Raw genomic sequence first — 16779 nt, forward strand, 5'->3', positions numbered from 1 at the left:
GCACATACACAGGCGGCTGTTATTTCACAGATGACTTCAGTCATTTTAACAGAAGTCACATTGAAATTAGCTCACGCTTATTCAACAGGTTAGCGTTAGCATCTGTCTAAAAAGATCAAGGTTTTCTTCAATATGGGCATAAAGCAGTCAGGTCCAGTATAGTTTGTCAGAGGCAGAGCAGACGTACCACTGAGCCAGGCAGCAGCTGCAGGCGCCAGACTGACATCAACAATCAGCTTTCATGCTAAATTCTCCTGCTTAAAGAATTTCATGTCTCTTCTATTTATATACTTAGTATCAGATGAATCAAAGCCAGAGTTGAAACACTTCTGTGACTGAAAATTGTTCCAGTTTAACAACTTAAAAATGTTACAAAAGATCAGGTACAGCGGTCCCTCACTATAACGCGCTTCACCTTTCACAGCTTTTTTGTGCAATTTTCTATGTTTGTTTCTTTTTTCTTTTCTTTTTTGTTTTAAAGCGCACTGTGTTCTGCGTCCTGATTGGCTGTAGACCATTGTCAATCAATCTCGTGTCGTATCTCCTGTACAGTACAAGAGAGAAACGTTTGAAAATGTTCCTGCCTGTCTGAGAAAAGTGTATAAAGTGTGCAGTGAGGGGTTCTACAGCCTTAAAGCATCTATAATAAAAGTTGGCTACTTCGCGGATTTCACCTATCGCGGGTTATTTTCGGAACATAACTCCTGCGATAAACGAGGGACCGCTGTAAATGTAAAAAAAGGGAAATTTCAGTGGAAAACATTTCCAGGGTGACAGAATTCACACCAGTAACTCCAACACAGTGTCCGTACATTTTATGTGTTAAATATAATTCAATTCAATTCAATTTTATTTATATAACGCCAAATCACAACTAAAGTCGCCTCGAGGCGCTTCATAGATACAGAGAAAAACCCAACAATCATGTGACCCCCTATGAGCAAGCACTTTGGCGACAGTGGGAAGGAAAAACTCCCTTTTAACAGGAAGAAACCTCCAGCAGAACCAAGCTCAGGGAGGGGCGGGGCCATCTGCTGTGATTGGTTGGGGTGAGAGAAGGAAGACAGGATAAAAGACATGCTGTGGAAGAGAGACAGAGGTTAATAACAGATATGATTCAGTGCAGAGAGGTCTGTTAACACATAGTATAAATATAGAGTAAGACTTCTTTCAGGACCCTGAAAAACTGCTAGCAGGGGTTTGTTAAGCATCACTATCAACAGCATAAACATCATCATACAACAAACAGACTCATTCTAAAGTCTCAGATCTGCACTTATATTAACTCCAGTTGTTCTGGTACCTGAATTGAAGTTGTCACAGTGATGTCACCTTATTAGTCCGATGATCCTAGACCCAAGCAGAAACAAGACCATGGTAGAAAGCACTGTTATCCATCATGGATCATCCTCCGCACCACTCACCAGGACATTTACTAAGAGACTCATTAAGCTCTGCTACCACAAAGACTTTCACCACGTACCACCATGTTTCCTCACTGTGTCATATTAGTCTTATCCATAGAGTTCTATTATTTATTTTATTTTTTTATTAGAGGCAACATCATTGATCGATTGTACTAAACCCAAGACATTGATAACTAGCATATCTGATCAGGGTTATTGCTGCACAAGTGTCCCTGTTGGAACTGACTGCTTTTTCCACTTTGAGTTTATTGTTTCTGTGGTTAAAAAGGTTGTTTATGGAGGAAACGTGCCGCACGAAGAGTTTGCTTAGTTTAATAGTCATTTTCTTGGCTGGTTTGAAGCTTTTTGTTTTCCTTCATCTTTCTTTTTTAAAAAAAGTTTTAGCCAGTTGTGAGGCCTTCCCAGCTGTTGTGTCATATTAAATGTTTTTTAGGGTTAAAAAAATAGCAAACTGAAGCAAAGTTTCCCATAATGCTGTCAGGCATCTGATGTTTTTTCCTGAGCTTTTTGGGAATGAGCTTTAGAAACAGAGTTTAGAGTTACAAACTGGAACGTGATTGGCTGTTTTAATGCTCATTCTAATGGAGACCGCTGCTTAACACAACCTATTAGTTTCAAGCATATAATGAATTGAAGTGCAGATTGTATACAGGGCCTGACCAAAAGATGTTACCACCACACGTAACCTCAGATTCCAGGCACCTACCACCCAGGGAACAAACACTCAGGTATTCCTGTTTGCATCCAGACCTTTGAGATGGTCCTCAGGAATACCCACACGCGTGTTCAGTGAGTGTTAATCTGACCTCTGCTTGACTTCAGTTTTTATTCATTTCTTTTTAGTTATAATGTGTTGAAGCCTGCATCCTGACCTGTTCATGATTATATTTGCATCCTCCAATCGTTTTATTAACCTTGAAGATATTTCATGCTGACACTTTTTTATCGGCTGTGCAAGTGTCAGGTGTAGCACAGTGACAGTACGTGAGGTTTGATCGGCGTGCAGTGAGAGGATACGTGCTTATGTGAGCAGAGAGCGGCCTTCCATGTTCTTATCAGTCCAGTCTCAATCAGGTGGAGTCGTCTTGTTGTGGCTTCAGCTACAGGAAAGTGTGATGCATACGTGGCCTCCTGAGGACAGCTGCTCAAGGACATTCAGCTTCCTGCTTTCTCGTCTTACTGTAGCAAGTTACAGATTCAGCTGCACCCTGGTCAGGTACAGTAACAGCCAGATAGCGTGCTGCACTGTGCACTGTGGATGTGCTGCTGTGGCTTTGATTCATTTATTTATTATTCATTTTTCAATAAAACGTTGCACTGACAGTTGTTTATCAGACTCAGCATCAGATGTATCGCCCAGTGGAAAGAAAAGAGACATTATCTGAATTTTAAAAGCCAAATAGTGAAGTTAACATTCTGTGTGGGTCGTCCTTGTTGGTCTCGTTGGCTGTTAAGCCTCTCACCACAACCCTGTGAGTCATTCTAGCATTAAAAGCTCAAAGGATGAATCATCCTGTCAGTGTAAAACATTTAATCCCTGAGATATTTAATATAACAGTACATCTAAGTTTCTTTACATGATAACGATGTAAAAGTTAGCTCATCCCCCAGTTTTGTTAATTAACTGTGAGACCACAAGAATAAAAACATACATTTTATAGTAGATGATGGAAAAACAAAAGCTTGTCTCTCGTCTAAGTGTTTGTCTTTCTCTTCTGTGGTGTCGTGTGGATGGCAAAGTCAGGCAGAGTCTTTATCGTCACAGAAAGCTGTGAAACGTGCAGGCCGGATTGGAGTCTTTGCCAAACCAATTCTGGGCCCCGGGCCTTATGTTGGACACCATGATTGTGATGATGTCACATGATCTTTGTTGGCACATGAAGTTGTTGCATGAGTGCAGTTGTTTTAAGTGCTGCATGCATTATAAACACCTATTTTACACAAAGGAGCATCAGTGCAAATAAGAACTGCTACTAAGAGTAACCTTTAGCTGACAAACAGTGAAACAAGGACGTTGCAGCAGAGTTGAACGCCTGGTGTGTGCAGTGTGTTGTTTGTGTGTTGGATGCACACTAACAAAACCTCAGAGGGAAAGAAATGATACCTGGACCCTGAGACGTAACATGAGCATGTAACCACTAGATGTCATCCTGCACAGAGGACGAGAACTGAGAGCTGGCAGCCTGTGCAGAGTTTCATTTAATCTAACATTGGGTGATCACTCCTGTACACTTTATGTTTTTAAAATGACGAGCTGTGAGGAAAAGACGCTGTTCAGAGATGTGTGTGAAGCTGCTCTGTTAGATAAAGAATGACTGAGCGTTTGTTTCTGTGTTTGGGTAGGTAGGAACCCAGAGGTCTGATGAGGCTCTGAGGATGACGTCTTTGCCTTGAAGCCCCACCAGTATGTCAGGTAAGGCTCACACTGCCAGCTTCACTCCAAATATGATGGAACCTAAAGAAAAGTCTTATTATTCTCTATTTTTTTAGTTGGTGTGAAAGTTGATGTGAAAACTAAAACAACAGCAAATACTCTGTTTTACTCGTTAATTCTGATCACGTCGGGGAAACAACACTGAGCAAAGTACAAGCGCACAGGTTAGCACTGTTGTAACGCGAGTAATCCAACGCCGAGTACTTTCAGAACACTGTGTTAGACAACAGAAGTAAAGAAACATATTTGACTTGCTACACAGTAACCAGCAGAATGACTTTGTGTCACCACTTCTCACTGAGCCGGTTTGACATCAGGACCTCTGCTTCACAGTTTATTTGTCAGCTGCTCGGCAACGAGGTCAGAAATGAAGTGTGAGGTTTGCTGTGGCACCCAACAGTTTCTGCACATAATCTGACAGCAGTCAGTCATTCAGCCTGTGAAAGAGCTGAGATAATAAACCATTAACTCCTCAACAGTTCTTTAAAAATCAGTTTTTACTGCAGTTCAGGATCAAATTAGTAGTGTGCAACTCCATTAAGCTAATATTTGCTTTAACATGTACAGTATGACAGAGTTGAGTCCGATGTGCAGATCCAGGACAGACTGCATGATGGTGCTACAAGCTGTGGAAGCAGAGAGGAAGCAAAAGGGAGTCGAGACCTAATAATAAGTTTAAGTGTTTGAATTATGACCATCCTTTTACAAGAAGGGATTTGGAAAGTACAACAAATGAATTTGCAACAATAGGAACTTGATTCGTATCATAGCTGCAGTTAAAACTGCTGCGTTACCGTGAAACTCAACTTTTCTCAAACCTATTTTTAAACTGCATTTTCATATTACGATAGCAAAGAAACAGAAACAAGCACATAACAAATGCTAGTGAACAAGAAATCACCAAATATCAGTATTGGTCTTAGAAATAATCCACTTTTTCCATTTCCTGACCTGTTATTAAATGATTGCTCAGCCAGTTTTTCCCTCGACTGTAGCTGTTGGCTTTAAAAACATGGTCAGGTCTCAATAATCAGCTTGTAAAGATAACCTAACATTTTAACCTGGTAGCTGTAACTGACAGAAGATGCTCACACTCGTAGCAGGGAGGCCCCTTCGAGCAGCAGGACTGATGCAGTGTTTGTTGGCAGAGATCAGTGACCAGTACAAAACCACTGCATGTCACACAGTTTGAACTCTACACTTTGGTTGGACAGTGATAGTCTGCCCTCACCACCAGAGGTCCACGTTGTGTTAGAGTGATAACAATGTTTTAATCAAGGTGATCAGTGTTAAACTGTGAAAAGGTCTCAGCTTGAGCCTGATGGCAAAATCAGCTCTTTTCCACACACACACATATTAACCATTCATTTCTATAACATGGTTCATCCCTGTTCACACACACAGCAGCACCACTTCATTCGGCCAAATCAAAGCATCAAAAAGGCAAAGAAATGTGAAGATGGCAGGACGCTGCACACAGCCATGCTGCCCTATATTAAACAGCCAAGACAGGATGTAGCTCTGCATTTATTTACTTAACTAGCAAATTGGGCATCAGTGAGGTCAGCGGGGCTGGAATTGGATTTAACCAGCCTGGGCGACCTCAGTGACCTGGCCATCCCTACATAGCCGACAGACTTACACTCACATGTTATCACACTGACAAAATGAACTTAAGCTTTCATTCACCATGTAAGCTCCAAGGGGACAACGACCGCTTTGGTATCTGAGATGCTGTTTTAGTTTTTACATGAACCTGCTGCTCTGTTGGAACAACTTCTGAAAGCTTTTAAGTTCATGTACGAAGCAGAGCAGCATTAGCTTCTCTCTCTCTCAGCTGTTTTATGACAACGTCGCTTGTGTTTTTTAAAGTGCCTCTCCCATCTATTTTAGAGCCAGCAGAAAAATGCTCCCCCCGCTGGAAAGATGAGGCCATTCAAAATGGTAATATTTCTCCTCCCTCTCTACACTGCTGTTTCCTTCTTCTGTCAGCATGGCGCAGCTTTGGATTTGTTAAGGAAAAACTTCGAAAGGGCTTCAAAAACTGGAATTGTTTGATTTAAGAACATTTTTGTGTAGATTCAGTTCAAAATAAATCATATCCCAGTCGTTTCAGTTTCACCGATGTTGGGAAGCTGCAGACATCACGTTACAACACGTAGAGTAACTGAACACAGACGTTTAAACATCAGCTCATTTAGAGTTTGCTTTCAAAAAGTGGGACATTCACTTATTGTAATAATAATAACAATAATAATAAAGAGGAAAGAGGTTCAAAATGTATAAATAAGTAAAGCTTTATTTGCACCTTTAACCCTTTAAAGCCGGTCGGAGCGGGCACGCTCCATTTTGTGTAACTATTTTTAAATCCCGGTAGCTCTGCAACCGCGTAAGCTAGCACAATAATTTTTTTTGCATGTGAAACCGGAGGAGTTGTACTTACATCTTATGCCATCAGCTTGTCCTCGGTCAGTTTCCTTCCACATAAAGCTTTGCAAAAACTGCATAAAAAGCACTTGCAGCAACAAAAACATAATATTCCAGAAACACGCTTTGCCGATTCGATCAGCTGTTCGTAACACTTCATACTTGGAATAGACGTCAGCGCGAACTTTCGCGTGTCCCCCATTACCTGCCCGAAACTGGAAGTGACGTCATTTTCGTGGAAATGTAGTTTTTTACCATCAGGGCCTTGTGAGCCTATACTGGTGTTTTTAAAAGTTATGTTTGACTTCATGACTTTCTGTGTCGTTTCTGGGATGCTGAGGACTCATATTGCACTGCTGGAAATAGTTTATTTTGATGCATATGCTGCTTTTTTGCAAATTTGCAGTATAATATTTATTTTCGTTTTTCCTGCAGTATATAAAAATTGGTGTATTTCAAAAATAAAACTATGAAGACACTCAAAATAAATTTCCTGTGGTGGGAAACTATTTTGTGCAACTTTTTTGTATTTACAGTTTTGAGGGATAAGCCTCTTAAATTTCTCTAACTAGAAATATATGTTAAAAAAACAAAAACAATTTTCAATTTTTTTGTAGTTTATTGCACTTTTTTCAATTTATGTAATTTCTATGCACTTAATGCAGACACGTTATTAAAATCTGGGCTATAATGGTTGTATTGATGTATAGCAACTTGAAATGCTCCCAAAAATGGCTCCACAGCATGTAAAAATATAATATAAGCTCTGGCGGACTTGGTTCTATGGTAGGTCTTAAAGGGTTAACCAGAACCCTGAAAACAAAGGTCAGTCGAACACAAGTCTAAAAAGCTGACTCTCAGCTGTGTGGAAGAGCCCACAGAGGGAGAGAGTCTGGGGTCACTGTTACTCCTTCATTTTCAGCGTAATGCACAGCCCTGATCACATGACCCAGGGACCTGCTGAGCACATACTCAGATGTGTGCAGGTTCTTTTCCATGCAGAGCTCTAAAAGTGATATGTGAGGACGAAGAAGCCTCGCCGCAGCATGCTGGAGACATTTGGCTTAGACTAGTGAACAGTGAATTACAGTGATACACGTGATGAAATATATGCACCAATAACAGTTTACAGTTCAGAGTGTGACACTGTGGGATTAACTTGGCAATATTTCTTAAGTGGTTTAAAAACAAGAGTGAAGCAGAGATTTGACACGAGCATCAATGTAAAAGTGTGAAGTTACCCGGAGACAGAGGGTTTAGCAGACGTATGCAAGGGGACCAAAGGTTTCTATTACCTTAGACACAAATCTGTCAGGAGCACAAACTTCTGTCGGAGAAAGCTGTCAGCCATCCAAGCTTTAATAGAGTCTAAGCAGCTATGCAGGATCTGTAGCTTGGAATCATCTTGGGGCTTAAGGAGTGATAAGAAATGTCCTTAAAAGGCGACAGGGTTGCATAAGTGCACATAGCAAACCTATAAAGATCCCATAATTATTATTATATTCAGAAGGAGCTTTCCTTCCTGAGACAGTGCTGACCACATTCTGCACATATACCAACACCGTGGTTCCACAGCACTGCAGCCCTGTCACCCACTGAAAGCTGAAGAAGTCGACCCCGAACTGCTGCACAGATGAAATGCTGTGTCAGCAACTGTGAGAACACATTTGGCTCTTAAAGTGTCTCCTTACAGAATGCTGTTCAATAAGTGATAAGGTGTGTGTGTGTGTGGGTGTGTGTGTGTGTGTGTGTGTGTGTGTGTGTGTGTGTGTGTGGGTGTGTGTGCGTGCGTGCTCATTGTTCACATATCGGGAAGTAATCCAAATCATCAGGTCATTAGCAGCTCCTAAAATCAAAAACCTCAGATGATAACAACACATGACCTATTATATCCTATTATTATTTCTTTAATAGAAATGAAGGGAACCAGCAAAAGCCATGTGTGAAAAATAAAGTCTGCAGGAATCATTTTCTGTATGAAAGCATTTCAGTCAGGTTCAGACGTTGCCACGGCAACACATTGATTTTCCTTTCATAAGTAATTGTGTTATAGATTTGATGGTGAGTTCACTGCAATCATTCTTACCCACACTAAACACCTGTTGCATTTATGGGACGTGGATACCAGCCTGGTTTGGTGCACCGTGCGTCTGTGACCAGATCACTTCATTACACTCTGATACTGATACAACCTTACAAGTGAAAGAGGTCTTTGTTCTTTTTAAAATTACATTTTAAACATGTTTGTAATAAAGCTACAGGTAAGTGGGTGTTGTTTTGTATAAGAGTGCACTACGTTGTTGAAATATTCATTGAATATATATTCAAACTGTTGCAGTTTAACACGCCTACATGGAACTTCTTTCCTTTTTTCATCCCCTCAGATCACCATCGTCTGCTCGCAGACCACCACAAGTCTTAAAAAAGTTACAAATTTAAAAAATGTACAAAAAAAGGAGAATATAATATAATATATCCATCCATTCGCTTCTGCTTATCCTTTTCCGGGTCGCGGGGGGGCGCTGGAGCCTATCCCAGCTGTCATAGGGCGAGAGGCGGGGTCCACCCTGGACAGGTCGCCAGTCTGTCGCAGGGCCAACACACAGGGACAGACAACCATTCGCACTACGGGCAATTTAGATTTTTCCATTAACCTATCCCCACTAACTGCATGTTTCTTAGCTGCTCCAAAGAGTGACTCACTTATATGTGGACTATTGAATTCAGTCTGTCTTTTAAGACCCTACTGATTAATAGGGGTGCAACGATATTCGTATCGATATTGAACCGTTCGATACAGTGCTTTCGGTTCGGTACGCATATGTATCGAACAATACAACATTTGTAATTTATTTTATCAACTTTCCTTCTGACGATGCTGTCTGTGTTGAGCGCTCAGTGAATCTGCGTTCGACTACTCCGCCTAGGCTGCACTGTCGAGCGCAGATCCACTGAGCGCTCAACACAGACAGCATCGTCAGAAGGAAGAGCTCAGGGCAAGCTAGCGAGACAGAAGTTAAGCTCTACTTGCAACATGGACCTCCCCCACCCTCATTCAGATCTGGCGTTTGGAATTATTTTGGTTTTCATGTGACGTATGACCCTGAAGGTAAGCGAGTCATGGACTAAAGTAAAACAGTATGTTGGATGTGCCATGCAATGCTCAATTACATGGGTGGGAACTAGTGTGTTAGCGCAGTTAGCTCGTTAACGTGTTGGCCGTCTAGCCCCATGCACGGAGCGATCGGCGGTAGCTCGTTAACGGAGATTTGCCGTGTTGTGGCGTTAAGGTCATTTCAACGAGATTAACCTGAAAGCACTAGTGGGAACACAACGAATATGACTGCACATTTACACCGACATCATCCTAGTGCAAAGACAAAAACAACAAGCATGCTACTAACTTTAGCCGAGTCATTTAGACAGCTGTTAGCACATGATTCTCCTTATGCTGCTGAGAATATAGCCCAGAAGAAGCGGATAGTATAGCTTTTATTTTGGAAAGAGACATTTCTCTGTAATAAACTCTCTTTTCCAAAGATGAGTGATTCCTCAATCAGATACAGGGCTTGCAATATCGCTAGCCCGACGTCCTGGAGCTAGCGATTTTTTCAGTCGGGCTACCAAAATCTATCTCTTCCCTGCCCGTCGGGCTATTGTAGGAAGGAAAAATATATGTCAATGCTTTTGCATTCTTTCAGAAATGTAGCTGGGTAATTATGTCATTGGCATCGGTGAGCCACTGTCAATATGTGACATATTGAAGTCGCGTTTGAATTTGCGCTTGTTTTTTGCTTTCACTTTGCAATCGTGCGAACTGTGTATAGAGAGCGACAGCACTGATCTGTGAGTGATGATAATTTGTGCACCAATTCCTCTGACATCGTCTTATTAATCGTTAGCTTACTATGCAAACATGACAAGTGAAATCTCCCGCAGCTTAAACATGTGAGAGGTTGATCGCGCAGAGAATCGCTGAGCTTATGTGAGTGCGTGTGTAAAGCAGCATATATTTAGTTCTGCTGAGCCAAATAAGACAGGTCAGGGTGAAGAAGTGACAGCCAAAGAAAAGCTTACCACAAAACGGAGAAGTTATGACAAATCAGACTATAAGGCAAAAAGAAAGTGCAGCTTTATGGTTTCATGGACAAAAGAATTTCTGTGGCTGCGATATGATGAGCTAAATAACCAGGGCTGCACATAAGTGGTCCGCAGGTGCACATTCGCTGTCAAAATAAAAAACACGCACAAGGGTTAGGGTTAAATTTAAAAACTGTACCTTTGAGTTAAAATATATATTTATAATTTTAATAAATGACAAATTAAAAATGCATGAACATTTTGTCACATGAACAGTGACACCAAAGTATCGAACCGAACCGAACCGTGAATTTTGTGTATCGTTGCACCCCTACTGATTAATGATGAAAACATTTAACTAAACTACCATAGATATGTTAAATTAATCAGTTTAAATGATCTTTCTGAGTTAACTGCAATAGTCACCATCAGCGTCCCCTTTAGACCCCTGCTGACATCAGACTCAAAGAGGCTCTGTCATTAACTGATGCTTCATCTCTGATAAAGAGTTATGTACCTCAGGGTTTTAAGGTGTTGGTAACTGAACCAGAACTTAAAAATGGTTACTTAAAAAGCAGTAACATGGCCAGTCTTTGTTTTATTTCTAAAGTTCCTGAAAGAGTTGCTGTAAAAGAGCTAACTGATCAAATGCAGGAAAGTGGTTTATTAGAAGAAAGAGGATTCAGAATTCATCACAGCCCTAAAAATTGTAGAAACATCTGCATGACTTTGGCCTCCAGTAACACTGTGAGGAATCTTCTTTAGTGCACATATTAAATATGCAGGACTGATGTCTTTGCACAATACCTCTAAAATTAGAAAATAAAAATAAAAAACTCAGGGTGCTGCTGAAAAACTAGTTCATGTATGTATAACTCCAGACTGGACTAATTCATTATTATCAGGGTTTGGGGGTTTTTAAGTTTCCTGAAAAGCAGCTGAGCCAAAATGCTGCAGCGAGAGTAGAGTAGAGTAGAGTAGAATAGAATAAACCTCTGTACTGACAGGAACTAGAAACAGAGGGTAGATTTCTCTATATTAGGTTCTTTTCAACTCCCACTGTACCCAAGTGCTTGCTCATTGGGGGTCATCTGGGGTTTTCTGTCTAAGTAAGATCAAATTTTAATTATAAAATAAAGTTTCAAATGACCTCAGCGTGTCAGTCATCTTCAAGAACTCAGTTAAATTTCTTCCATATGCTAATGAACAAAATAAGATCACTGAAAAAAGAAAACTGCTACTTAAACTTGAATTAAAGACCCACGGTTCTTCTTAGAAATCCAAATGTGTTTGTGAGTACCCAGGGCGTGTAAGGGTTTCTTTAATTGTAAACACACTGGTTAATCTGGTTGATCTGACTTATGCTTGTTACCACAAATAACTTCCAGTATGAATGAACTTTATGCAGGACAGCAAGGCCAGTCTCACAAGCAGGGAAGAGTTTAAGTCTGCATTTTCCATCATGCTTGATGACACGATGTTTTATTCTCTCCATGTAACACTGTCGCATTCAGATGGTGGGGTTAGATTTAGTGTAAATAAGAAAGCACGGATGAGTCCTGCGTGCTGTCAGTGGCTCGTGGTGACGTAATGGTGTGGGGGATATTTGGGCCCCTTAGTACCAATAATTTAAACACAGCCTAACTAAGCATTGTTGCTTCCAACAGGATAAGACGCTATAGCAAAGCTCAGATCATCTCTACCTGGACTCTTGAACATCACCGTACTTAAATGGCTCCATAGTCACTAGATTAAAATCCAACAGAGGACCTTTGGGATGTGTTTGAATGGGAGACTGTCATCGTGGCATGTGCAGCCAACAACTCTGCAAAAACCGTGTGATGTCTTAGAGGATATTCCCACAACAGTGCTTAATCTGTGCTGTGAGTTCACAATGATCACTCAACAGCTGATAATGGGGTTATCCTAAGTCTCAGAACTAGGTGTATTAATTAGAGATGGACCGATCCGATATTACGTATCGGTATCGGTCCGATACTGACGTAAATTACTGGATCGGATATCGGAGAGAAATAAAAAATGTAATCCGATCCATTAAATATCAAAAAAGCACCTCACAAAACCTGTGACACGGCGTAACTCAGCTCATAACCGTAGCACGTCGGAGCAGTATGCATCACGTGATAGAGCGGCTGTGTGTTTGTAGCCTCGCTACCAAACCAGCATTTCATCTCCGAGGAAGTGATCCCAGAAAGAAGTAAAGCAAGTGTGTAAGTTCATCTCTGAATGTTTGTAAAGCATTCCCACGTTGAGCTTAACAACCGATATATGGAGCGACTGCCTCTCTCTCTCTCTCTCCTGTTTCTACTTCAATCATGAAACTGATCAATGATCAGCTGATCGTCTCTCTTCTTTGTTTTTGGCCCACTTTGCGCCAGAAAGAGGAAACCAGCGGCTGAACAACAGCAGCACGTTTAAGCTTGATAAACTGTTGTTAGAATTTATTTAATATTACTTTCTACACCAGGATCTTTTTTTATGCAGCTGACGGCTGGTAACTGTGCAGGGGCGGATCTAGCAAAGTTTAGCCAGGGGGGCCGATAGGGCATGAACAGGGAAAGGGGGGCACAAAGACATACTTTTCTTTCTTATTCTCATTTAAAATGTCCAGCTTTTAATAAATAATTATCTGAATCTGACACCCAAAGTTTTAATCTGATGTAAAATGTATAGAAGTCCATTACTGTATATAGTAACTGTTAAGTCTAATATACCCTAGTAAGCTATAGTACTTTTTCCTTTGGGAACCATCTGTGCAGTCTGCAATTCTGTTGAAGAAAGATGTTGAATCTGTTTAATTATTCTTGAAAAATAATTGATTTCTGTGCATTTTTTTTTTACATGTGCATTAAATTAAAGTTGATTACGTTGATTAAGCATTATGAGGGTGGAGGGCGGGGGGTGGTTCCCTATTTTTTTTTTTGCTGGGAGTTTGCAGCCCTATTAGTTAGGTTGCTTACTCTTTAAAATACCAGAATAGGGAGGATGGAGCAGGTTTACGTTTATTAGATTGATCAGTTTTGCTGAACTATGAATTATTTTGTGTATTTTTTACATACAGGTATAACAGAATAGCTTTAGTGTTGTTGTTTAGTTAAACTCGAGTATGAACTTATACAAAATGCAGCAAGATATTAAAAAAACAGTTTTATTGATTAAAAAACACTATTGGATTCATATCGGTATCGGCCGATATCCAAATTTGTGATATCGGTATTGGTATCGGACATAAAAAAGTGGTATCGTGCCATCTCTAGTATTAATATACTTAATATCACCTTCACAAATAGTTAATTTAGAACGGAAACATGTCCTTGACTCACATTGTGTCTTAATGACAATGCACTGTGCTGTCTAATCCTTTCAAATTCACAGATCTGACTAAAGGTGGATGTTTCTTTCTGTAGGTACTGTGGACACAACAGAAAACAGCAGCCATGCTTCAGCTCACTCAATTAATCAAAAGAAATCTATATATATATATTAGGGGTGCAACGATATTCGTATCGATATTGAACCGTTCGATACAGTGCTTTCGGTTCGGTACGCATATGTATCGAACAATACAAAATTTTTAATTTATTTTATCAACTTTCCTTCTGACGATGCTGTCTGTGTTGAGAGCTCAGTGGATCTGCGTTCGACTACTCCGCCTAGGCTGCACTGTCGAGCGCAGATCTACTGAGCGCAGCGCAAGCTAGCAAGACAGAAGTTAAGCTCTCCTTGCAACATGGCAAATTGAACCTCCCCCACCCTCATTCAGATCTGGCGTTTGGAATTATTTTGGTTTTCATGTGACGTATGACCCTGAAAGTAAGCGCGTCATGGACTAAAGTAAAACAGTATGTTGGATGTGCCACGCAATGCTCAATTACATGGGTGGGAGCTAGTGTGTTAGCGCAGTTAGCTCGTTAACGTGTTGGCCGTCCAGCCCCATGCACGGGGCGATCGGCGGTAGCTCGTTAACGGAGATTTGCCGTGTTGTGGCGTTAACGTCATTTCAACGAGATTAACGCTGACAGCACTAGTGGGAACACAACGAATATGACTGCACATTTATTCCGACAGCATCCTAGTGCAAAGACAAGTGGAAGCAGACAAAAACAACAAGCACGCATGCTACAAACTTTACCCGAGTCATTTAGACAGCCGTTAGCACATGATTCTCCTTATGGGGACCTGATATGTTTAATATGCTGCTGAGAATATAGCCCAGAAGAAGCGTATAGTATAGCTTTTATTTTGAAAGAGCCATTTCTCTGTAATAAACTCTCTTTTCCAAAGATGAGTGATTTCTCCATCAGATAGATTTATTTTTTTTATTTTGTTGTTTCAGCAACAATAAATTTAAAAACTGTACTTTTGAGTTAAAATATGTATTTATAATTTTAATAAATGACAAATTAAAAAAGCATGAACATTTTTTTGTATCGAAAAAATATCGAACCGTGACACCAAAGTATCGAACCGAACTGTGAATTTTGTGTATCGTTGCACCCCTAATATATATGTGTGTATATATATGTATGTATGTATATATATATATATATATATATATATATATATATATATAGACACACACACACACACACACATAATTCAGAATTTATTGTTCCATCAGCCACGATGGCCCATATTCAATAAAGACTTTGTAGGTAATCGGTCTGGACTGGGAGAATCCAGTTTTTCCAAAAAGAGCAAAAACTGCCCTTTCCAAGTTCTCAGAAATCTCCTTTGTTTATGTCATAATTCACTTCCTTAGAAGTCTTAAATATCAATTTTTAATAAAAAAAAAATAGGGCATCCACTCACACTTGACCAACTTTCTGTTGTTTCTGACTTTAGTTTTAAGTGAAAATCTAATCCTAGAGCTTCCTATATTTTCTATCAATCCTATATAGATTTAATTCCCAATAAATAAAGAAATAGTGTAACATTTTTCTTTTATTTGATTAACTTTGTTCTCTGTGTACTTTTTGTGACAGTTTTCTGAAAACCTGTGGATGTCTCAGGTCGTATTTAAGCAGAAACATTGACTCTAAAGAGTTTGTAAGCATTCACGCATCACTGTATCACCACTTTTAGTAGTTTCACCTTGAATTTGTGCTACATCCAGTCTGGTTGGTTATAATCCCTTACCTTGTTGATCACCACTTCCTGAAAGGTCATCTTAGCGTCAAACAGGAAGTTTTCATGATTCTTTTGGACCAAAAGCCAGAACTGATGGCGGATGGAAAAAATGTTTAATTGGAAATTAGGTTGAGCGTACAGTTAAACAGAGTTCAACACCATCTAAAGAGTTGTCCTTTAACACATGAAGCACACAGACAGATGCTCTACACTTTCCGCTCCTCTGTTTAGTTGAAAAATGCTCTGAAAGGAAACTGAAAAGTAACTGTCCTTTAATAAGAAAAAATCCTTTTGCAGATTTAACTTTGATTGTATTCTTTCTGAATGAATAATATGAATCATCACGTTTCCATTTTTCCAAACATAAACAAAAACAAATGACACCCCCCCGCCCCCACATGCATTTGTATCATGTCCTGAATGTGGAGCGTTTTAAGTTTACCTGAAATGTTTTTGTCATCTTTGTTTTCATTTTCCAGTTGTGTATTATGCAAAATTGCATTCAGTAATATTTGGCTCTTAAACTCTCTTCCCATGATGCTTTGCACACTGCCTCTCAGCAGTCGCTCCTCTCTAGACTTCTTAATAAAATTGGTGCTGAAAGCGGACACGGCTGTAAGAACAGCATTTTTTGTCTCGCCTGGAAAACCTTTTTTGGATTTTGCTGGTGATCTGCACTCGATCCCTCATAACAGGATCAGGTTGTGGAATATAAACACAACCCTACAAGTTTGTCTAAATTCAGCGATTCATGTTCATAAACAAGGTGATATTTCTTTAACAATATGATGATTCATTCAGCAAATGTTTGCAGTTCTGGGCGTGTTGGGTGTCTGATCCTTGTGGAGTTGTGTAGAGAAGGCAATGACAGTATTTATAATGAGAAAAAAGGAAGAGCAGGATTCAAAACAAGTTCACCCACCTTATCCTAAAGTGCAGGATAATCCTCTCCAACTTTAACCTTTACTGAGGGTAGCCTTCTGTTGTTCCCCTCAGCTTACCCTGAACTTTAAGGGAAAGGTTAACCAACTAATGTGGCCTCCTCAGGTAACAAAGAGTAGCCAGGGACAACTGGCACTGGAGATCATGTTAACTGAGGGCCTCTGGATAAAAGAGATTCCTCACACCCAAAAATTGTTAATGACCAGCTTTGAACCCCCGAGTCCTCAAACGATCAAGGGAGGGAATGTACAAAAGCCCGCCGCGGGGCCAGTGTGGTAAAGAGCCACTGGGAGCGAAGTTTGTCTCGTAGGTGCACGG

General features: G+C 40.2%; 1 protein-coding gene across 2 annotated transcripts in view; it reads left to right on the plus strand.

Moving 5' to 3' along the window:
• Nucleotides 1–16779, plus strand: part of thrb (thyroid hormone receptor beta) — a 109254-nt gene that overhangs the window by 74651 nt on the left and 17824 nt on the right. For both annotated transcript variants that reach the window (XM_040002576.1, XM_040002577.1), the window contains exons 3-4: nucleotides 3771–3840; nucleotides 5755–5805. In XM_040002576.1, coding sequence (XP_039858510.1) covers nucleotides 3834–3840; nucleotides 5755–5805 — 58 coding nt within the window. In that variant the 5' untranslated portion in view covers nucleotides 3771–3833. The remainder of the gene's footprint in view (nucleotides 1–3770; nucleotides 3841–5754; nucleotides 5806–16779) is intronic.

The sequence above is a fragment of the Simochromis diagramma genome, unplaced genomic scaffold, assembly GCF_900408965.1.
Source record: "Simochromis diagramma unplaced genomic scaffold, fSimDia1.1 OVJJ01000449.1, whole genome shotgun sequence".
Taxonomy (NCBI): Eukaryota; Metazoa; Chordata; class Actinopteri; order Cichliformes; family Cichlidae; genus Simochromis; species Simochromis diagramma.